Source organism: Brachyhypopomus gauderio, chromosome 8, assembly GCF_052324685.1.
Source record: "Brachyhypopomus gauderio isolate BG-103 chromosome 8, BGAUD_0.2, whole genome shotgun sequence".
Classification (NCBI taxonomy): domain Eukaryota; kingdom Metazoa; phylum Chordata; class Actinopteri; order Gymnotiformes; family Hypopomidae; genus Brachyhypopomus; species Brachyhypopomus gauderio.
The window spans coordinates 15473564-15497329 of NC_135218.1; the positions used below are offsets into that span (position 1 = coordinate 15473564).

Sequence of the window (23766 nt, forward strand, 5' to 3'; positions counted from 1 at the left end):
TCACACCATTACATTTTACCTCCAAATACACCAATGTGCCAACGCACACACGCTCAATATCCTCATATATTCAACATCTATTTTTTTTATGAGCATTTGCTCTGCAATATTTTGCACTTTGTTTAGAATAGCAAACTGTTAGCCACAAAGAACAAAGCAAACCCAGAGAACGACGTGAACTCCCACTGACGTCAGTGTCGCACGTCTACACGTCTACACGTCAGTCTCCTAATAACCCATGTGAAATGCCACTTCTAGATTCTCATTTCTAAAACGATGTTTCCTCCATGCTGAATCAGGGCTCTACAGACGATGTACTTCCTCACCTGGAAGCGTGGATGGTGTGGCTGATGGTGACCACGTAGCCGGCCCCGCCGATGTCCAGGTACGGGCCGGTGAAGGTGATCAGGCCCGGATTGGCCACCGCATGCAGGTACCTACGGGGGTCAAAAGGTCAATCGTCCATCCTCTGAGAAAACGGAGCTCGGGGCCATAACAGCCCCCTCCTCAAACACTCATGTGAAACAATAGTGTTCAGGTGGCTCTGAGCGCTCAGAGTGGGCTTGGTGTACTTCTCACTAATTACATCAAGGCCGTGAACGCCTCCTTCTGTGCTCGCCTGATTTACACAGGAATTTAAATGACCAAACCATATACGTGAGTGAAAGCGTTCCTCCCGGGTTCAGCTCTAAGCAGGCGTTGGTGGGCTTTTGAGTGGTAGGTACTCAGCAGCGAGCCCTGATCCACAGCCTCTCTCACGGACACCGGCAGCGTTTTAGAGTGTGGAGACCTTGGGCCCGGGGCTCTAATCTCACCATTGTCTGCGGGTGGGGTCGAAGGCTTTGTCCATGAGCGAGCCCGGGTAGACCCGCAGCACCCCATTGGGCGTTGCTATGTAACGGCGCACAATGTAGCAGTTCAGGCTGCTCAGCTCCATAAGGCTCATCCATTCGTCGGTCACATGACTGGTCGCCATCACGTCGTTCCTTGACAGAAGACTGGGGAGAGGGGAGGGGTTAGGGCTCGCCAGGGTTTCGTTAAATCCGCTCTGGGAAGAGCATGCACAATCACACTAAAGTTCTCCTTTTAATTCTGTACAAAAACGTCCAGAAAGAGAGGGGGAGGGGAAGACACAACTGGTGTGTGTGTGAGTGTGTGTGTGTGTGTGTGTGTGTGTGTGTGTGTGTGTGTGTGTGTGTGTGTGTGTGTGTCTGACTGTGCTAACCATCACCCACTCACTATGCCTAAAATTTCATGATATACAGTCATTTTGAGCTGTGTGTTTCTTCAGGCAAGTATGCATTGGAAGGTAAGAGTGTGTGTGTGTGTGTGTGTGTGTGTGTGCACGCGATTATGTGTGTGTGTTCCATTACAATTACAGATGATGATGATTAGATTACTGGCACATCTTTTAAACATGGCGATTACTCGCAGGATTTCGTTATACTGAACAAGGTTGTCTTCCACCCCAACACGCCCACTATGGGCAGAATCGTCTGCTTTTGAGAGATATTTCTGGGGCAATTCATGACTCTATACACTTTCATTAACACACACAATGCAACTTGAGTGCTAAGAGCTTTGCTGAACTTGAAAACAGGATTCGCTTATTGTGTCTAACAGGTATGAAATGGTTTTTTCAGAGAAATGCAGAGAAAATCCAGGATCTCGTGGGAGGATATTGATGCCTAGACTGCGTGGTACCGCAAGGGACTAAAGTGAAACTCTTTGGCAGTTAAAGGGTTAATGCAATCTACAAGTACTGGAAAGTAATCAGATTACCTTGCTTACCTGGATTATGGCTTTGCATTAGGTTACATATTCATTTTTTAAGTCTGTGACGAAACACGTGTGACAGATGCGTGCTGTTGCCAGGATGGGCACGGGCGTGTGTGTGAGGGTGTACCTTCAGGCCCGGGTTGGCTATGAGGCGTGTGTTGTCACTCAGGTAGGCTGTGTAGTGTTCCACCATGCGCTTGGTCTCTGGCTGACTGAGGTGCTCGTACGGCGAGGAGAAGCTGCCGGCGGAGAGCATCACCGTGGGACTCTCTGCACGGACACAGGCGGACACGGCAGCCGTCAACACCTGCCACGCCCCACGCGCAGCTCAGAAAACTGCCCCTCTCCTGCCCCAATTGCCCCTGCCCAAGAATCGAGCCTCCCCTCCAGTTCTCCCAGCCCTGCTATCACACATACCCTCCAAAGTTACTTCTGGTAACGTCGGTGTATCAACCGCAGGTTCCGAGAGACTCACCGACAGTGGCGAGCTGTTTGAAGTGTAGGCAGGCGCTGGGCTGGCCCAGCAGGTCCAGACGGTGATAGAGCAGCTTGCTGCTGGGCGCCGTGTTCAGGTTCTTCAGGTGCTTCACTGGGATTTCAGGCTGAATGTACACTATGCAGAGGATGAAGGAAGTGTCCTGGACCTACAGTGTACAGGCCACAGAGACCGGATGAGGACTACATTACCCAGGGGCCTCTGTGCTAATCTGGTTTCGCAGCATGTTTGAGGAGATGTCTACAGCTACATTAACAATAAAAGCTACATGTTTTTTTCCCTAAACCAGATTCGCCAGTTCACCAATCCTGACAGTTCACATTCATAATTGCATCTAACCTGCATCTGTCTGTAATGTGAATGCATCTGTCTTCTATAACAGCACGATTGCATTAAACACACATGCATAGATGCATAAAGGCACAAAGTCGGATCTCATTCAAGCCCCATGACCAGGAATCAGACATGCAGCTACCTGATCTACAACCACACATGAAACTGACTCAAATCTGATTTGAAAAGATCAGATGCGTGTCCACACAGCCCTGAAAAATAAAGTCCATGTCACATTAAGGCTCAAAAATGTGATTTGAGTCACTTCAGCCTGGTAATGTAAACACAGATTTTGTCAACCCAAACATACATTATTTACAGATGACTATGTATGTGCGTACAGTGGTCCCAAACCAAATGATGGTGACCTATTGCAACATGAGAAGCTTTAATGAGAAGCTTGACATCACCGGGCCTTGTGACTATAATCTAGGATACCGAATTTCTAAACATTTGGACATCTTGCAGACTGAAGCTGCACTAGAACAGAGGGCGTCTGCATTTGCTTAGATTTGACTGATTTGGAAAATGACTGACGAGTCCAAGTTCTGCGCATTTGCGTAGGGCTGAATTACACAACTGAGTACACAACTCCAGATGTGCATCAAAGCATATGGTCTGGGGGTTCACTAACATGTCTCTCAACCCAATTCCCCCTGCCGTTCCCCTGAGTACAGGAGAGGACAAGGTCTGAGCGATGTCCTCCCTGCCACTAGGGGGCACTCACCAGCTTCCAGGCGTAGCTGACGTTGTAAGCGTGGCGGCTGGTGTCACGCAGACGGTTCACGTGCCAGGACAGAGAGGAGTTGATGGGCACAGCGATGATCTGGCTTCCCAGGGGCAGGCTGAAAACATGACCGTTTGTACTTGATCACAGACCATACGGACGCCAGCCACACTATCCCAAACCTCCAAAGACCATAAAGAGCCTTAAAACTGAAGCTGGTGTCTTGATGGAACAAACAGAGCAGCCCCTACCTGAGGATGTTATGGCGGACGGCGGAGAAGCCAGGGATGTTCTCGTAGTGGATGATGTCCGTGTGCAGGGGGGCCTCGGTCATCAGATGGGGCCGAGACAGGGACGGGTGCATGAGGGTGTAACCTGTCAGAGCCCAACACAGAGTAATGATCAACCGCCCAAGCCCTGTTAGCTCATCTTCATCAGACTGACCAGGGGGACGATGTTGGACAGATAAACCCAACTAAGAGCAGCTGTGGGAAAGCCACAAAAGATCCAAACAGCCGATCGAATTCCAAGGTCAGTTCAATTTGATGCGCACGCAAAGAAAGCGTGTAAACGGCCGTAGCAGGCGGATGGAGACGTTTCGGTGGCCAGTTCTGTGTCTTGGATCTGGTTGGCTCCCATTTCCAGTGAGCAGCTGGGGACACCAGGGTTAGCAGCCTTCGAGCAGGGCAGGAAGCATCTGTTTCTCAAGAGAGCCCTTGATTGACCTCATTAATGAAGATGAGGCTAGATGATTATAAAGCACCACTTCTGCTAATTTATACCCCAGGTCTCGACTCATTATTTAATTTAATTATGACAATCTTGGTTATGGAATTCAAGTATCCAACACTGGAGTTATGGTTAAAACACACACAAAAAAAAAGCAAAATCAAGGTTGAAATATGTTAAAACTTTCTACCATACACACAAGATGAAACTCTACACTGGGATGGCTGGGATGATCTTTAGGTAGATCTTCATTCCAAGTCATTAGTGCCTAATTAGTTGGGTGCACTGACCCCGAGTCTCTCCCATATGAACAGCTCTGCTGTTCCTGTTCCGAGCAGCTGGCCCGAAGGCAGCCATGTTGGCTCAGTGCCTGGGACTGTGCAGCATGTACCCAGTCCTAATGGGCCACTAAATGGGAGATGGCTGTTTTCGGCCCGGTGTCCCCGGCCACTCGGACCGGCAGCTTGGCTGGGAGAGCATCTCGGGCTGGGAGGATATGGACCTGGAGATGCAAGAGTGCGCGCTGGAGGTGCACCATCGGAAACTGGGTGGATGGGTTCGGCCCACGCGGAAGGCTTCTGAACCTGGCGACTGGTGCTGTGGCGACTGCAGTGGTCGTGCAGGTGTGCGGCGCACCTTTGTTATCGATGAGGAACGTGTAGGATGCCAGGGAGTCCTGGTAGTAGGTGACGTCCTCCAGGATGTAGGCCAGGTTCACATCCACCCCCACGACCCCCAGCAGCAGGTTTCCGAAGTAGCACGGGCGGCTCACCGTCATAATGAACCCTGAGGGAGGGACGAGGGCTGATCTCTGGAACGCTACACCCAAGGTCAGCCTTCATGTTCACAAGCTGCTTCAACCCACACACACACACCGCTCCCCATCACAATAACAGACACTAAACAGGGAAAAGGCTCACTAATGGCAGACCCAGGCTAACTGAATGCTAACAACCAGCCAGTGAGTAAATGTTCCTACAGGGGAGTCTTTGTGTAGTTCTCCAGTGTTTCACAGAGACGCTAATCGTCTTGCTCTCTGGGTGGGGCAGGGGGCGGAGCCCCGCACTCACCGTCACCCATGGGGTCGGCGTAGGGCAGGCTGAAGGTTGCCACGTCGATCATGCGGTTGGGCAGGTTGATGTAGAAACGGCCCACGCTGCTCTCCAGGCTGCTCAGCTGACTCAGAACCATCATGCTGCCCTTGACCACCGGCAGCCCCGAGCGCTCCGACACGCTGTACTTGGCAGAGTTCTGCTCAGCCAGGTCACGCATGAACGCCAGCTCCTTCAGGCCCGTTACGCCCTCTGCAGGAGGGGAGAGTGAGAGACGACCGTGTTAGGACTGTGTGTCAGAAATATTCAGAAGAAACTCTTATTTCTCACAAAAAGATGCATCAGCTCATCACTGAAAGCGTGCGTAAGCTGAGAGGAAACGCCAACAAAGGCAGAACTCTGCAGAACGTGCTGGAGCCACTACCGGGTGTATATAAAGTCGTTCATTTCCCATTTCTGACTGGAATATGTCAGAACACAGTCAAACGCACAGCTGAATGATCACATGATCTGAAGCAGAAGCAGGTTAAAGGTCCCACAGAGCCTCTCCAGGAATGCAGCGCTGGGGAGACGCAGGGAAGATTCATCCTGTTTGGGTTGTTTTTTTATTTTTTTACTTTTTTGCAAGCAGCAAGAATGTACTTATAAATAAAAAAATTAAATTATATATATATATATATATATATATATATATATATATATATATATATATATATATATATATATATATATATATATATATATATTGTGCTAAGACACGTGTGTGAGTGGACGTTACTTACAGAAGCCCACCACGGCCGGGCCTACAGGCCAACCCCACAGCTTCTGCACAGTCATGCTAATCAACTCCAATCACACTTGTGTCATGTGAGACACACAAAGCCCTCTGGCCTCTTTCATGGCCCTGAGTGGCCTTTGATGTGTCTCCCTGCCTCTCTCCTTTCTTCCTCTACATGTCCCTCATTTTCATTTTCCCCAATGCTGAACTAATGTATGTTAATAACAGACTAATGCATGCAGGCTGAAAACCAGGTGAGGGACAATGGAGAGGTGCCCAACTCCCCCACACACCACCTCCCTAAACACACACACACACACACACACACACACACACACACACACACACACACACACACACACACACACACACCCCTGCTCCACACACACCTCCTCCACACACATACCCAGGCCCCCTACAGAAACCCTACCCCACCCCCATATGTGCACTACGTAAGATGAGAAAGGTAAGCGGACACCAAAATTCTGGGAGGATTAACAGGATGAGGATTAACAGCATGTGGACACACGTGCAAACGCACGCACATAAAAGCACAAACACACACACCGCCACGTGCAGACATGCCAAGCACACAGGCATGTGCACAAACACACCCCCACACCCCCGAAGCAGGTGTAGCCGCAGTGGTGTGGTGGTGGTGGTGCGGCCCATGGGTGGGGCAGCAGGTGTAGCCGCAGTGGTGTGGTGGTGGTGCAGCCCATGGGTGGGGCAGCAGGTGTAGCCGCAGTGGTGTGGTGGTGGTGGTGCGGCCCATGGGTGGGGCAGCAGGTGTAGCCGCAGTGGTGTGGTGGTGGTGGTGCGGCCCATGGGTGGGGCAGCAGGTGTAGCCGCAGTGGTGTGGTGGTGGTGGTGCGGCCCATGGGTGGGGCAGCAGGTGTTACCGTTGATGAGCGCGTAGGTCAGGATCATGACGGAGTTGTTGAGGTGTCGGTTCTCCTCTCTGACCACACTCAGCGTGGCTCTCTTCTCCTGCTCAGATAAGTCACGAGAGGTGATGCCTGACGACAGGTAGATTATCACCATATCGGTGTCTGAGGATGAAGAGAATGACAGAGAGGAGATGGAGGGAGAGAGAGAGAAAGACATAAAAAAAGCACATCAGTAAAGCCGTATGAGGTTTACTCAATACAGATTCTTCGTCTGTGTTCTGCCTTACTGCTCTGCTGTTTGTTGACGTTGCTGGTATTTCTCAGGAGCTGGAAGGCCTTCTGGAAGCCCAAGGCATGCTGGGTAGGGCTATCTGAAGCTTTAATGTTGTTAATGAATGTGCTCATCTTCCTCTTGGTCTCGCTGGTGGCTGGGGAGAGGAAGCTCTTGTAGCACTGATCCAGGGAACATGAGCGTACGGCATCGGCGACAGTCAGCACGGAGATCTGCGCAGGGAAACAGTGTCTACCGTCAGTCCATAAAAGCCTCCAGGCAAAGCCACCACGGATTCAGGCGCACGGCGCGGCACGGTTTCACGCTCTCATCATCATTCCTCACCTTGTCGTGCTCGTCGATGGAGTTGAGGATGACGAGGGCCGCGTCACGGCCGACCTGGAGCTGCGTCTCCGTCACGGAGGCACCGTGGTCCACGAGCACAACCAAGTGTTTGGGCTGGGGTCTCACGGCGGACACGTACACGGGCCTGCCAGGTCAGAACCATCAGTCACAAATCCTTCACATAAACAACTCACCCTGATAGACAAACAGCAATGCCGTTTATGGAAAGGTCCGGAGAGCATGAGCTGGGCTTTTAATTGTGCGACACCTTGAGAGTGCGAGTAAAAATAATTTAGTCTTTTTTCCTCAGGACCAGGACGGACTGTAAACAAACCCAATCTCACGTCCAGATCCTGAGCTCTGCAGGTGGTCCTGGGCTGCATTGAGCAGAAGTGGACTGGGCCTCCGGGTTTAATCTCCAGCTCTCCCCTCCAACGTGTTTGTACAAGGGATTGAGTTCTTTGGCATGTTGCTTTTGGGAGTCTCTCCACATATCAGCTGTTTTCTTAGTGACCGAACAGGCCAGAATTCTCCCCCTAACTAATTCCCCGTCAGTCATATGCAGGGCAGAATGTTACTCTGATTCCCTGAGGCTACAGGGGGGGGGGGGGGGGGTTCTCCTGTAAACGTCCCGCACTGTTCCCCTGTAAAGGTCTCGAAGTGCTGCTAATGTCTGGTGAGCTGTTCCAGGAGGTTTTAAGGTGAGGAGGTCCAGTCACCGCCAGCAGCCACAGTCACTCTACTCTTCACTTCACAGCAGAATGACGGAATGACACTTCTGAGCTCAGACAGGTCCAGACAGGACCTGCGGCTCCAGACACAGTCAGGTGTGGGTCTCCTTCACCTCCACTCTCATGGGACACCTTTCTACTGTCTGGGCATTACTGGGGATGGTTTTGATTCTTTAGGTTTTTTTTTTTTATATCTTGTAATGATAACCATGCATCAGCCATTTAGCCTGTTCTTTTGTAATCAGTTATTTTACTTATTCATTCTGAAATTGTGGGCATTTACAAAGAAAACAAATAATCTCCATACCTCCCTAAAGGCAGCTTAGACACATGTGATTCAATGCAATATGGAGTTGTTTGTGTGTGTGTGTATGAATGAGTCTGCACCTGCTCCTGTGTTCATATGTGCTCTTGCAGTGGAACTTGTGAGCTGGAAACACAGTGAAGATCCCCTCCTCAGAACTGAAGTACTGCCACTTAATGCCTGGGTTTGACTTCAGGTTGTCTGCCAGCACTTGAGAGGGGGGGGGGGGGGGGGGGGGGGGGAAGAAAGGGAGGGGAGAAAAAGAGAAGAGAAAGTAGAGGGTTATCAGTTGTTCTAGCATTTTTCTGAACCTGAAGCACCACTTAAACAAAACAACCGTACAACCAGCAGTTAGAGAACACCATTCCTCTCTAGTGCTCCCTCCTGAGAACACCGTTCCTCTCTAGTGCTCCCTCCTGAGAACACCGTTCCTCTCTAGTGCTCCCTCCTGAGAACACCGTTCCTCTCTAGTGCTCCCTCCTGAGAACACCGTTCCTCTCTAGTGCTCCCTCCTGAGAACACCGTTCCTCTCTAGTGCTCCCTCCTGAGAACACCGTTCCTCTCTAGTGCTCCCTCCTGAGAACACCGTTCCTCTCTAGTGCTCCCTCCTGAGAACACCGTTCCTCTCTAGTGCTCCCTCCTGAGAACACCGCTCCTCTCTAGTGCTCCCTCCTGAGAACACCGTTCCTCTCTAGTGCTCCCTCCTGAGAACACCGTTCCTCTCTAGTGCTCCCTCCTGAGAACACCGTTCCTCTCTAGTGCTCCTTCCTGAGAACACCGTTCCTCTCTAGTGCTCCCTCCTGAGAACACCGTTCCTCTCTAGTGCTCCCTCCTGAGAACACCGTTCCTCTCTAGTGCTCCCTCCTGAGAACACCGTTCCTCTCTAGTGCTCCCTCCTGAGAACACCGTTCCTCTCTAGTGCTCCCTCCTGAGAACACCGTTCCTCTCTAGTGCTCCCTCCTGAGAACACCGTTCCTCTCTAGTGCTCCCTCCTGAGAACACCGTTCCTCTCTAGTGCTCCCTCCTGAGAACACCGTTCCTCTCTAGTGCTCCCTCCTGAGAACACCGTTCCTCTCTAGTGCTCCCTCCTGAGAACACCGTTCCTCTCTAGTGCTCCCTCCTGAGAACACCGTTCCTCTCTAGTGCTCCCTCCTGAGAACACCGTTCCTCTCTAGTGCTCCCTCCTGAGAACACCGTTCCTCTCTAGTGCTCCCTCCTGAGAACACCGTTCCTCTCTAGTGCTCCCTCCTGAGAACACCGTTCCTCTCTAGTGCTCCCTCCTGAGAACACCGTTCCTCTCTAGTGCTCCCTCCTGAGAACACCGTTCCTCTCTAGTGCTCCCTCCTGAGAACACCGTTCCTCTCTAGTGCTCCCTCCTGAGAACACCGTTCCTCTCTAGTGCTCCCTCCTGAGAACACCGTTCCTCTCTAGTGCTCCCTCCTGAGAACACCGTTCCTCTCTAGTGCTCCCTCCTGAGAACACCGTTCCTCTCTAGTGCTCCCTCCTGAGAACACCGTTCCTCTCTAGTGCTCCCTCCTGAGAACACCGTTCCTCTCTAGTGCTCCCTCCTGAGAACACCGTTCCTCTCTAGTGCTCCCTCCTGAGAACACCGTTCCTCTCTAGTGCTCCCTCCTGAGAACACCGTTCCTCTCTAGTGCTCCCTCCTGAGAGCACCGTTCCTCTCTAGTGCTCCCTCCTGAGAGCACCGTTCCTCTCTAGTGCTCCCTCCTGAGAACACCGTTCCTCTCTAGTGCTCCCTCCTGAGAGCACCGTTCCTCTCTAGTGCTCCCTCCTGAGAGCACCGTTCCTCTCTAGTGCTCCCTCCTGAGAACACCGTTCCTCTCTAGTGCTCCCTCCTGAGAACACCGTTCCTCTCTAGTGCTCCCTCCTGAGAACACCGTTCCTCTCTAGTGCTCCCTCCTGAGAACACCGTTCCTCTCTAGTGCTCCCTCCTGAGAACACCGTTCCTCTCTAGTGCTCCCTCCTGAGAACACCGCTCCTCTCTAGTGCTCCCTCCTGAGAACACCGTTCCTCTCTAGTGCTCCCTCCTGAGAACACCGTTCCTCTCTAGTGCTCCCTCCTGAGAACACCGTTCCTCTCTAGTGCTCCCTCCTGAGAACACCGTTCCTCTCTAGTGCTCCCTCCTGAGAACACCGTTCCTCTCTAGTGCTCCCTCCTGAGAACACCGTTCCTCTCTAGTGCTCCCTCCTGAGAACACCGTTCCTCTCTAGTGCTCCCTCCTGAGAACACCGCTCCTCTCTAGTGCTCCCTCCTGAGAACACCGTTCCTCTCTAGTGCTCCCTCCTGAGTGTCAGCAACCCCCCTCCCACCCCCCAGGTCGGCAGCTCTCTCCTCACGGCGAACCCACACTAATGTGGCGTGGAAATGGAGCACGCCTCATGTGGAGAGGCCTCAGGATGAGGCGGACGAGACGAGCCTGTCCCAACCAGGCAGAAGTGCTCGTTTCATCTCCAGCAGCAGGAGGTGAGATGAGGAGGAGGAAGATGGGAGGAGCGGAGATGCTGGAGAGGGAAGCATGGGAGAGAAAACTCCCCTAGACCTCCTGGCCACGGCACTGTATGCAGTCCTGGAGCATGGCGGCACTGAAGCTCGAATCACCACTGATGCATCATCTACTGATTCAGCTGAACCTCTCACTACGTATGTAGTTATCCACGCTTCACTACTGATATATCAGTACCAGTACTGATGCACCAGTATTGATATACCAGTACTTTTGGTCTTTATTTACAATGTGTCTCAGACAAGAAAGCAACCAAATGCCTCTCCAGTGTCAAATACTGGGAATGGTCCTGTGAGGATGAACGGGGATGTTTGTATGGACCAAAATTTGTAATCACATAGCCCAAATTAACTATGACATATTCAAAAAAAACATGCAAACATTTTGATGACAACATTAAAAAGGTCCAGTGACAGAAGGGTGCCCTGGCAAATTAGAGGATTAAAACAGAAATGAAAAGAACTAATAAAGAACTCACAAGAGAAAGCTTGTTTCTTTGTTTACTGTATTCCTAACTCTCCCCTTCAATAAACACGTTGGACAGAAAAGCTCAGAAGAGAGAGCTCTCTGAAAGAATATGGCCGGGCCGGGTCAGCTGCTAACTCCATGTCCCATATGTGCTGGATGTCTGTACTGAGAACAGGAAGTGGTGGAGCAGCCTGGCTGATTCCCCCCCGGAGGAGAGGGCCACCCTGCCCTGCTGCAGCCCCTAGCCACCATCAATCTGGGCCTGATTGTATAAACAGGATCTCTGGAGCACGCTGACAGGTTGAATAATCATATACATTTGTAGCCCCCAACACTTAATCCCCCATCCAGTGTTTGGAGTGGCTGAGCACCACAGGCACAAGGTGGGTGAGCTCTGCCCCCCCCCCCACCTCCTCGACCCTCCCCCTCTTCTCCTCCTCTCTCATCTCCTCCTCCTCCTCTCCCCACTCCACCTTCTCTCCTCTCGGTTTCTTTTTCCCCCGTTGTCTTTTCTTTGCAGGCCTGTTGGCCTCAAAAGATTTCTGTTTTTACTTTAAACAAACTCAAGAAAATTGGACCATTAACAAACTGGGCACTGGGAAATTTGTCTCTGCTTTAAATTGCCTTTGAATTCCTCTGAAGAGACGTCCATTTCCTCCTTTCTTTCTTAAGACCTAGTATTGTACGATTCCCTCCGAGGTTAATAAATCTTCTTATCATGAAGGAATCATTTTAATCCCCTACATATTCTCCACACTGTGATACTTTCTCAGATTACATACTTGACTGAAATATTTACTTTCATGCTTTGGCTTTTCTGTTTTTATACAGGCCCGCCTGGCCAACCCTCCATGTTACAGATACACACGCGGACACCTCTTCTCAGCAACACTCTTAAGTGAGGCCCGCGTCTCGCCTCTGACAGGGACACCAACTCTCCTGACAGCCAAGAGAACGTCGAAGCACTCTGAGAAATAAACAGACGGCGGAACGAGGCGGTGTGAGGGGGCGGGTATGAAGGATTTAGTGAGGTAGATGAGGAGAGCTCGGGTAGAGAACAGACACACTGATTACACGTGTGTCTTCTCCCGCTCTCCCGCTCATCAAAGGCAGGGCCGTCTCTCTCCTGTCAGTTGTCCTTGCTGCGTTTTGTCCCTTCCATACCCCCCCCCAGACCATGTGTAGACTAACTGGAGACAAACGTGGCTGACGATGGCCTCCTTGGTGTGAGGGTCAGTGCTGCATGACACACTGCGTGAGAGTGGTAACATGAACTCTTGGTGACTGCTTCAGAAAAACACGCTGGAGGGTTAAGATGAATTGGTCTAATCCTCACTGGCACGAGCAGAAACGCCCGTGGGGTTAAACAGGAGAGGAACAAGGAGACACCGAGAGGACAGAAACTTGGCACGGCTTTCTGCTCAACACGTTTACATATTTGTTTTTAATATGGTCGCAGCTGAGAGCGACGGCCACTGAAACGGCTCCAGCCGTAAGCGACGCCTGGTGCCCGGGGTGGACTGGGCCGTGTTGCAACACTTCTGCACCCTGAAGCCAGTATGTCTTATATCCACACAGCACCCAAACCACACGGCATGCTTCCCAATCCCTTCGACAGAAACCCCACCCCCAAACAAGTCAGCTAAACAAACAAACAAAAAATAGTCTAAACAGAAACATAAAGAAACACAAAGGGTCTTGCTTGGTGGTGGAAGCACTAGCAGGAACAGCTCCCCATTCTGGTTTATTCAGTAAAGATGAAGATGAAGGCAGTGTTGGCATAGGCGGAGCCAAAGCAGGGGCCGGGGGAGGGCACTGGACCCCCCTGAATTCTGATTGGCCACCCCAAGTGCCCCCCCAGATGACTGACGTGTCACCGCATCGCACACCTTGTTGAGAGCCTGTTGCGTTTTGTAATCGGTAATAATACTCAATGCTCAATTTCATTTAACACATGCAAGCAGCAGGCACGACGAAGAAATTTTTCCAAACGAACGTGTTGTGCCGAATTCCGAGTCCCCTCATTTGCAGACGCATAAAAACGCTACAAATGATATTCGGGAGTTACAGTGATTATAACTTAGTTCACTGAGAACTCTAGTTTTGTCCTAACTAGATATTTAGACATAATACTGCTGTAATACTGCGATGTCGTGGTCAGAGGTGAACTTCGGTATAGCCAGTTTGTATTTTATTTAAAATAATTAACACCCTTGAGCCAGTGTGGCTTTGGACATAGATAATGCAGTTTGCTGTGATGGATAATTAAAATCTAGCTCTTATTTATGCATAGAAACATAAATCGATAATATAATCTGTAGCGTCTTTATGCGGATAAACGAGGGTTGTCAGAATGCCCCACCGGCTGAAAGCAAAAAGTGTTGCACGTGAAATGCTACAGGCACCGTTCAGAAACTGATCAGGGTTGAGTTTCCCAAAACGTTCTTTTAGCCCGGTGCAGCTTATAAAACATTTTCCATTTTTTTTTTACTTTGTAGGTGCGGGTAATATTATGAATGAATTATATTATAATTTTACATATTGTACATAAATAAATAGTAAAAAAAGACACTTTTCTAGGAAAAATAATATTATACTACACATTACATCTACAGTGGTTTCTTTGCCCCGACTTAAGTTTGTGTGACCGTATCAGTGATGTAAGTTACTGAAAATATGTACTCAAGTGCAATTAATTATTTCAAAAACAGTCACTCACTGATCGAGGGAATGCTGAAAGCAGCTTTCGTATATTTGGATTGTAAGATATGCCAGAAGTAGCACATCTGTGTTTTTACTTTTACATGTTGTACATTTTGCACATTGTTAAAAAACTGCAAATTTCATACACAAATCTGATCTCCTGCGTGCTTAAGATGTACTTGATATGAAAAGTACAACAATTACAGATTTTTTTTTTTTTAAATATACATTGTCATAGTCTATGGACCCCCTAAAATAGCTTTGGCCACCCTCTGGCCACCCCAAGGATAAAAGTCTAGCTCCGCCACTAAGTGTTGGTCTGGCTGCCCGGACTGCACTGCACTGCCTGCGATGGATACCGGAAGCTAAGGGAGGGAGTCCACAGCCACACCACCACATGACACCTGACATCACATGACATCACCACATGACAAAACCACACCCCCGCCTCCACCCCATAGCCCCGCCTCCACCTGTAGCCCCACTTCCACCCTGTAGCCCTGCCTACAGGAGGCAGGAGAGCTGAGAGTGAGAGAGAACGAACATTCACAACATTTTCAAGAGCCTCGTTCATTCATCTGTTTAAAATAAAATAAAATAAAAAATGTTTGATGTCAGATAAGAAATATTGCTCTTTGAAGCAGTTGCTATGGCAGCGCGCAGCCCCTCCCCCTCACCAGAGTTCAGGTCTCGTCCGGGATTGAAGGCTCGGCTGTTGACTGTGGGGGACAAGCGATCGCAGCTGATGGTTCTGGACACGTTTGTATTGAAATTTCCATCAAACCTGTAATCAGAAAAAAGAAAATATCTGTGAGTTTGAGCTGCTTTTCTCTGGCACTAATGTTCACGTGTAGGACCCACACGTTTCGATGTTTTGAAGAATTCACACAGGCATTATAAAGACATGACAGGGGCCCTGCAGCAACAGCATGGGTGTGGTTGATTCTTTTTGTAAATCCTTTGTTATGCAAATCCTTTTATATTGGTCACATTTCATTAGATGGTTTTATAGTTGGTTCATTAGGACTGTGTCAGGACCACGGTGCCCCTCACCCACTGACGCACACACTGGAGGAATGTGTGTGTGGGGGGGAGGGGGGGGGGGATCAGACCCCTCCCCTCCCAGACAAACAGCATCATGTGAACGTAGAGAGAAATCCAGTCTTAAAGCTCCATCACAACTGGGTATGAGAATGTTGGGCATGTGTGTGTGTGTGTGTGTGTGTGTGTATGTATGTGTGTGAGTGAGTGAGTGTGTGATGTACACACCGTCTCAGGGGACTTCCCAGAGCATTTCTCCTCACACATGTTCACACAACCTCTCATCCATTCTCCAAATCCAATCCTAGATCACTCAGGCCATCTCAATCTTCACACTCCCACTACAAAACAGTTGTGCCCTCTTGCTGCAAGGGCCCACCCATCTCTACTGCTCATAGCCCCCCCCCCCCCCCCCCCCCCCCCGTGCCCTTCTCTACCACGCTGCCATATTCCCACCATCCCCAAATCCCGCTCCGATAAGTCAGATGAGAGCATCCCCCTTCAGACCTTTCCAATCTGCACTTCCAATCTACTTCTCTCTGTCTGCCTCTCTACATCTCCACCCAGCATCCACCCGCACCACCCAGACCCCCGCTGCCCTCGCCCTGCAAAGCAGCTTCTTGATTGACGGCTGCTATGATGTGCAAACTGCTTTGAACTTCAGACATTTAATTCCCACCAGGCTCCAGTCATTAGAATTCTCCTTCAGAGCACTTCACATGTGGGGGATGGGCAAATGTGGCAGATAAAAAATACATTTGCAAGCTCTTTGAATTCAACATCAAAAATGAGTGAGGGAGAGAAAGGGAAGTGAGTGAGACAGAGAGAAAGAGATTGAGACAGGGAGAGAGAGACAGCGAGCAAGACAGATGGATTGGGAGACAGATGAGAAAGGGAGAGAGGGAGGGAGAGAGGGAGGGAGAGAGCTCATTCCTTTTTTTTCCTGCACCACTGTTTTGAGCTCAACATATAAATGAGGGTCTCAGTAAAGCACCCAAAAAAGAAGGGATGAAAAAAGATGAAAAGAACACTAGGCCCTGAGGTAGGATTCAGTACTCAGGAAACTCAGGAGTCCTTACTAAAATAATGACTTGGCATTGGATAACCGAAGGGGGGGGGGGGGGGGTCTCAGCCTCATTTAATTGCTTTTTCTATCATAAAGACACATAGAACAACTGACGAAAACTGCAAAAAGGTTTTATCTGTACAATGGCAATGTAGTAGACTGCCAAAAATATGCTAAGACGTTATAGCAATAAAAATTTTTTTGAATAATTAATGCTTCGAAAATGTTCCACGACATGTACCAATATAATCTTGGAAGAAACCAGTGTCACTGCAGATGCGTTTAAACAAGCCCATGAATCCTACTATCCCCAACCCACTCACCCCTACCTACACATGCAGTAATCAGCCAGTGCCTTTACCCCAGTCGTCCAGCAGAGACCAGGCCGGTCTGCAGCATCTCAGGAACTGCAAATGCAGGAGTTCACGGTTTCGCATCTGGAACCTCCCCCCTCCACCACCACCTCACCCCCCCACTCACAAAGTGCCTCCCACATAGCCAGAGACAGTCTTGCTTCCTCGTTTAGCAGCACTTGATTCAGGTGGCGATATGATCTGTCCTGCTGTGGGGCCACTCCAGCCCTGGGGAAGCACAAGCCCGTGTCTGGAGATAAGATCCTGAGCATGTGGGTCCACCACCACCATCTAACTCACACCAGGGCTTCATTAGTGCAGCAGCAACAGGCCGAGGTTAAGAGGTAGCTCAAGGCCCACCACACACCCATACCCCCCAACACACACACACACACACACACACACACACACACACACACACACACCTAAGAGAACCATGTGACTTCAGCCTGCTACATCCCACTGTTTCGTTACCTCTGCCTGAGCAGACAGGCTCCGACAGGCTCGGCACCAAGCACGAAAGACCGAGATGTGATGATTGAAGAAGAGAGGGTAAAAGAGGAGTGTAGAGGGTAGAGTGTGGAGTGTGGGGAGGATCTGGGAGGGCCACCTAGCCGGTGTGGACGGGGTTGGTTTAACATGGCGAGTACACATGGGCTTGGTTTATTTAACACAGACTGTATGGATATGGTTGGTTAACACGGCTAATGTGTGGTTAGCTTAACACAGCTAGTATGGATGGAGTTGGCTAATTTACCACAGGATTGGTATAGTTAAGGCAGTTTAAGGTTGCATTGTGAAGAGAAGTTTGCAAAGTAACACTGTGAAACTCCCATTGGAGCCAAAGCTACCAAGACTTCCTACATTTCGGCTTAAACAGTGTCTTAAACAGCAGTCCACAGAGTCATGGGATCCTCTACAGAAACTAACCCCGGAGCTCAGTCTGCCCAGCAGTAAATCACACAATACAGGCATATACATGAACATAATTTAAGCACTTAACACCCATCCATTCAACACACACAAAAACACAGCACCTGATTCAGAATCCATTTAATTTATTTCAATTAAAGACGGTTTTTTCTTTTATTTACTAAGAAAAAAATTACTCTAACCACCAGGTTACTTTAAAAGGCATCTAGTACTGACCACTAGTTTAGTTAAAAGTTATTTGTGATCCCCTAAATGTCCCCTATTTACAGTGCTTAACAGAGTAAGCACGACCATATCAGGGTCGATTCCTCCTCCATCCGAAGAGCGATGTTCCTCACAGATGTTCCTGTTAGTTCCTGTCCTTGGAGAGACGTTTTTCAACTTTCCAAAACTGTCAAAATGAGGACGGCAACTGTTCACAAAGCCAGCTAAGAATGTGGGAGTGTTTAGGAGAGCACTTTGAAGTTTGGCTAGCAACGTGCTATCAGACAGCTCACAAGTGAGACAACCTGTCTCCCCCCCCTGTCTCTACCATCACCCCCACCCCCCCCCCCTTCTCTCTCACACACTGTCACGCACACACACTCTAATCTTAGAGAATCCTTTCTGAAGCTCATGCCTACCTCCTTCTCCTCTAACAGAGCGGTGGAATACAAATACGAAGGTCTTCAAAGAATGCGAGGGTTAGAGCAGAGTTCTGAATGCTACTCGGAATGGAGTTCTGGATGTGCTTAGATGTGTGTGTTTGTGTATGGGTGTGTTTGTTTGTGTGTGTACACGATGGAGAAAAACACCTACTGCAACAGCCTAATACATGACTGTAATACAGGCCTGAAATTTAGAAATATGCGAATGGGAGTGTTTGTGTTTTGTGTGTATCGGGACAGATGTTGGCAGAGAGGCTGGTACCACACGGACTCGAGACTGTCCACTCTGAGCATGTGACCTTCAGCTAGGCAGAGCGCTCAGACTGAACCAGGAAGAGAGGGTAGCTTCTGTCCTGTTGCTCACAGAGCAGCTGGCCCAGAAGTGAATGCACGTTGAAACAGCATGTTCACCTAAACGTCTTGCAATTCTTCCCTTTTCTTTACAAGCCAAAGGGCCTTCTAAATGTCATTAGAGATGAAGGTATGAGAGCAGAGAGAGAGGTTCCGCGAGAAATGAGATGTTTGATAACGAGATGAAAGAGAAGGCTAGGAAAAGGGATGGATGTAGGAAGGGCGGAACAAAGGGAGGAGATAAAGAGAGAGAGAGGGGAGGAGAGGGGGAAAATCACAGCCGGAGAGATGGAACAAAAGAGAAGATGAGAGATGATGGAGATAGCAAAAAACCTGACAAACAGGAAAAAAAAAGTACTGACGAAAAATAAATAAATATCGCCCACAAGCTCGGCTAAAATACGGCATGGATTTAGTTTGTGTGGAACAGGAAGGCTGTGGAGAATGTAACTACTCACTCCATCATGGAGGGCGGTATGGAGCAGCAGTCCTGTATGTCCGTGAGAGGAGAGGTGAGGTGGGCGGTGTAAGAGGCCTCCACCACCTGCTTGTTACGGTTCACAACGTCCAGGTAACGGTTGAACTTCTCCCGGATCTTCTTTGCTAGCTGAAAGAACACAAACGACACGGTGTAAGCGCGCCGTGAGCCATCGCACTGCAGTACCACTCATGCTTGTGGATGATGGCTCACTCACAGGGACGAGTTTCTATCATTATGGATTCAAAGTCTTCACGTTCATCTTAGGATAACTTGAGATGTCTGCACATTTATATTAATTTTTTATCTTTTTTTTTTACATAATAAAAGCTTGTTAAAATCGTCCCGCGAGGCACAGACACCGAGAGCTGCAGCCTGGTTTCAAGACAAGGGGTAATTAAACAGATCTGCGAATATTCAAAAGATGCTGAATTCCATTTGCAAGCTGTAACTAATCCGAGGCAGCCGGACGGCCGGTTGTCCTGCACGTCCCGTTTGGTTCATGCCGCAGGTGAAGTGTGGGACGCCCTTTCCCCGGACTGCTCCTCCCTCTACATCAAAGAGAGCTTGAACCAACCTCTGGGACTGGGGATCGATCAGCATTAGAGACGCACTGCCTCCTTAACCCACGCGCCATGCTAGAGACGGAAGACGGAGATAAAGAGAGAGATGGCGTGTCCAGCGTGGAGCGGGACGCTTTTAGACCAGCGCGGCCTCTGCTAGGGGCTTGAGTGCGTCTTGCGCCTACAGGGATAATGGTGGAGAAACTGTGCGTTCATGCACTCTGGTTTATTTATTAAGTGAGGAGTTTCTTGTGGGGGAATTATCAAGTGGAACAGCACCAGCTCAGCAGTAAACACTCTGTCTCCATTCCCCGTGGGGGGGGGGGGGGGGGGGGGGGGGGGTGGTGGTGGTGGCTTTTTGTAAGCATTTTCTCTCACTGCTGGTTAGTTTAGCAGACACCCCAACAAGCACATGAATGACATCACAAGTCCTCACACACTACCAACTTTCACATAATTGACATTAATCACCTGTGCCAAATCTCAGCACAGCATCACACCGTATATATACAAAAAACACACACACACACACACACACACACACACACACACACACACACACACACACACACACACACACACTTAGATGAAGATTAAAGCGCTACATTTATCCAAGGAAGGAGGGAGAAGAGAAGCACAGTAATCAAACTCCTTAACAGAATACCACCGTTTAGAAAGTGTGCTGACCCATCACGGCCCGTCTAGAACTGAAGAGGAAATAGGTCATGACCCACTGTCTGCCTATATCTAATAAGCCATACAGCATGACCATCACAGCTAAACCTGCCTGTTCACGCCAGTAGGAGGAGTAAAGCCATTTTCCATAGTGAGACCTAAATGGATCAAAGTGTGATGAAGCAGGATGGTGTCAGGGAACTGAAAGGAGTTGAAAAGGAGTCCTGCTGAAACAGCACCGAAGAAACAAAGAAGCAGGCATGCTGGGTAATGACGTGCAGGCACACGCCCTCCAAATATGGCAGATGGAGGCCGGGAAGATCACTACAAGAATGGTGGACACCAGGCTCGCTGGGCATTCAGGCAGGAAGAAAAAGTCTGAAAATTACACTTGCATTAAAATAGTAAAATTTGACACAGTCAATAGATGGTTTATGGCAAGTGCATGAATATGAAAACCATTCAGGGTCCTGATGACAAGGCAGTTCCACTAATTACTAGCAGCTGAGGATTTGGGCTCATATATGTTGCAGTGTTAGTTTAAAATGAGTGACTAGTGTCTTCCATCTCCTGCAAGTCTCTTAGGAGGAAGTGCTGACGTTTTGAAAGGCGACAGAGGAGAGGACACTGAGAACATGGCTGGCCTTGTGGCACCGTGCTCCTGTAAGACATACGAGGGAACCTTACTGTTGGAGTTCTCGTTTGGGGCTCATCTCAGGTAGGACCAAGGCAGCAGGCCCAGGCCCAGCGGGTCAAGGGTCCCACAGCACCAGAACCGGCTTGGGACGCACGAGCGTAAATGACCGTGTTCCCACGCACACAGTTTTCCAAACAGTGATTGGTTGTTTGAACAGGAAGAAACAGCTCATTCTGCACTCTTCATTTTTGTCGTCATTGTTGTTTTTCCAACCTGCTTGCTGCTCTCAAATGCCACCAACTAATTGCAGGATAGGTATTTGACTTCATATGGGCATAACCGATGACAGCTCACTTTTCACTGGTAAATTATCTGCTCCTGGCAAGAGAAACACTACAGCCTTTGCATTAAACCCACCCAGTTATAATGGCACTTCAAGACATCCAGCAATAAGAAACAAATACGTATCAAACTCTGCACCAGGAGTAGAATTATAGTACAGAATGCACTGATGCGACATCAGTATGGTAGAGGAAACAGGGGGGGGGGGGGGTGTTTTCTGGGGCACAGGGTGGCTTAAATGAAAAGGGCAAATTATGTTTCAGTGTCTCCAGTTTACATTTGTATGTGTATGCACTGCTTGATGTCCTAAGAACTTTCAACAACAAAAAAACAGCCCTGTAGAATAATTCTTAAACATGTGGGAAGAGTGGAGACATCCAGTCATGCATAGTCAAAACTTTACTTGTAACTGATGTCTTAACTGATGATTAACTTAAGGTTAATGTACAATCTCCTTAAAAACAAATCTATTAACATCAAGAATTCTGTAAATTCCCTTCAAGGTCAGTTGCTAAAAAACACGATCATCAATGACATGAATCCCCAAGGAGAGGCTGCAGGAAGTGGCTGAGGACAGAACCGTCTCTGACGTCCCCTTACTGCCACAGTCACCCAGAAATGGACCAAGCAGAGACGATGGGTGGATGAATTAGGGATGCTACGTGGCTTCTCTGACAAAACCTGAACCCTATTAGACAGACTGCTTTAAGCATTTTGGTCCGTATGGTGAAATGAAACTGCTTATAGCAGAATGGTCTTCCTTTTTAATACACAGCCTGAATGCAAGACACTGATGTAAAAGGTTTTTGAATGTAGGCTGTCACACAGATTCCACACAGACAATGTTTTGCATTCCTGTAAGAGGTCCAGCACACTACACAGTGAGAAGGTCAATGTGGATAAATGCTCTTCCAAACCAGCACAGCTGACCTGGAGCCTGTGACAGGCATGTTCTTGTAGAGGAGGATAAGGTGTTTACTCTAGACACGCTGATCCACAAGCAGATCTGAACCAGACTTGTAAAACTACATAAAAGATCCTCGCATGCAATAACTTAATTTTGGAGTCTTGCAGGTCTGGATTGTCTCAGCAGGCAAAATGATTTATCGGGATCTACTCACAAAACCCAGTGCAGCAATTAGTAGTCGAGGTGTCACCAGACTTGCTGCCAACGAGCTGTTTAATCTCCGTCGTGCAGCCGGTAAATAGCTGCAGGTGAGGTGGGACACGGTGCAGAGGAACGGGTCCCTCACAAGGGCTTCGCTCGGCAAGGGAACCTGAGCCAAAAAACCAACAGCCTGTCTGGGCTCTTGCGCTGGGCCTCTGTGACGCACGCGTGCACATGAATGCACGAGCACATGCGTGCAGTCGAAGTGCATCTGAAGCTGAAATAGCGGAGGGCATGGCCCACGGAAGGTGTGGCCCACAGAGGGCGTGGCCCACAGAGGGCGTAGCGATCGGCTGTCTTATGCTTCTGCAGGCAGGTCACGCGGTGCTGTGCTTCATTAGCGGAGGGATATACATTGCAGTCTTTGTGCGGAGTCTAGTCCTTTATTGCACAAGGATACGCTGGAACTAAAGCGCGTGCCCCCGTTTTCTCCTACTGCGCTCGTTACACGGAGGAGTTCAGCATCCAATCGGCGGAGCCTTGGAATTAGAGGTTCAGCAGCGGAGAGCATAACCCAGGCTTCAAAGCCAACCTGACAGTAAGAGCAGAATTTTAATTGGCATCTTTTTGGCCCTGCAGACTAAACACACACACACACCCCCACAACCCCACACACACACACCAGAGAGAGATTTACTCACCTGCTGCACCTCCGTCTCACCATTTGAAGTCTTCTCCGTGTACACAAAGGACTTGAACATTCTCTGTGGGTGAGATGGAAGGAGGGAGAGAGAAAGGGTTTGCTTAAATGTGCTGGCAAAACAAACAAGAAACCTTCGCATTTTGTCAAACGACATGGCAAGAATGAAACCCAAACTGGTCTCCTTGAACATCAAACTGCAGAACAGATCATCTGCTATTGTTAGCAAAATACATGCATGTTTTTGTGCATGCCAAATAACATTATATGTGGAGCAGGAGTGTCGGTCAGTCACTGAGAATTTTTCACTTTTAAAGTTTTTATTTTTAAGTATTTTTGCGTGAAAGTAATATTGCCTTCGGTGTACATCTTTATACAATGGGGAAATGGCTCATCTAGAAGCTCAATCATCATTATACTGTATTTACAATATAATATGAAACCTTTTGATATCCAATGGCCTTTAAAATATTTTTTAACCAAATAACATGAAAAATAATAATAAAAAAAAAAACAATAAGTGACCTAAAAGAAATGTGATTGGAATAAAAATAAATACTCCTCATAAGTAGGAACATTTCAAAGCAAATGGTCAATTTGCCTTAATTATGTCTCTTCAAGCAATTTTCCTTAATTATGGTTTTGCTTTAAAAGTACAACCTAATGGAATAATGAACAGGCAGAGAAGGTTCCCAGGTGTTCAGTGCAAATATACCTTACGGCTTAATCTGGTCTGCAAACC

At 48.8% G+C, this 23766-nt stretch overlaps 1 protein-coding gene across 1 annotated transcript in view; it reads right to left on the reverse strand.

The window, feature by feature from the left end:
- Nucleotides 1-307: 307 nt before the first annotated feature.
- Nucleotides 308-23766, reverse strand: part of LOC143521686 (VWFA and cache domain-containing protein 1-like) — a 42748-nt gene continuing 19289 nt past the window's right edge. Inside the window, 16 exon segments of the mRNA XM_077014846.1 lie at nucleotides 308-437; nucleotides 816-988; nucleotides 990-998; nucleotides 1907-2049; nucleotides 2255-2423; nucleotides 3336-3453; nucleotides 3587-3710; nucleotides 4701-4850; nucleotides 5135-5368; nucleotides 6797-6946; nucleotides 7072-7288; nucleotides 7401-7545; nucleotides 8519-8645; nucleotides 14808-14914; nucleotides 18980-19128; nucleotides 23026-23088. Coding sequence (XP_076870961.1) covers nucleotides 323-437; nucleotides 816-988; nucleotides 990-998; nucleotides 1907-2049; nucleotides 2255-2423; nucleotides 3336-3453; nucleotides 3587-3710; nucleotides 4701-4850; nucleotides 5135-5368; nucleotides 6797-6946; nucleotides 7072-7288; nucleotides 7401-7545; nucleotides 8519-8645; nucleotides 14808-14914; nucleotides 18980-19128; nucleotides 23026-23088 — 2193 coding nt within the window. The 3' untranslated portion in view covers nucleotides 308-322.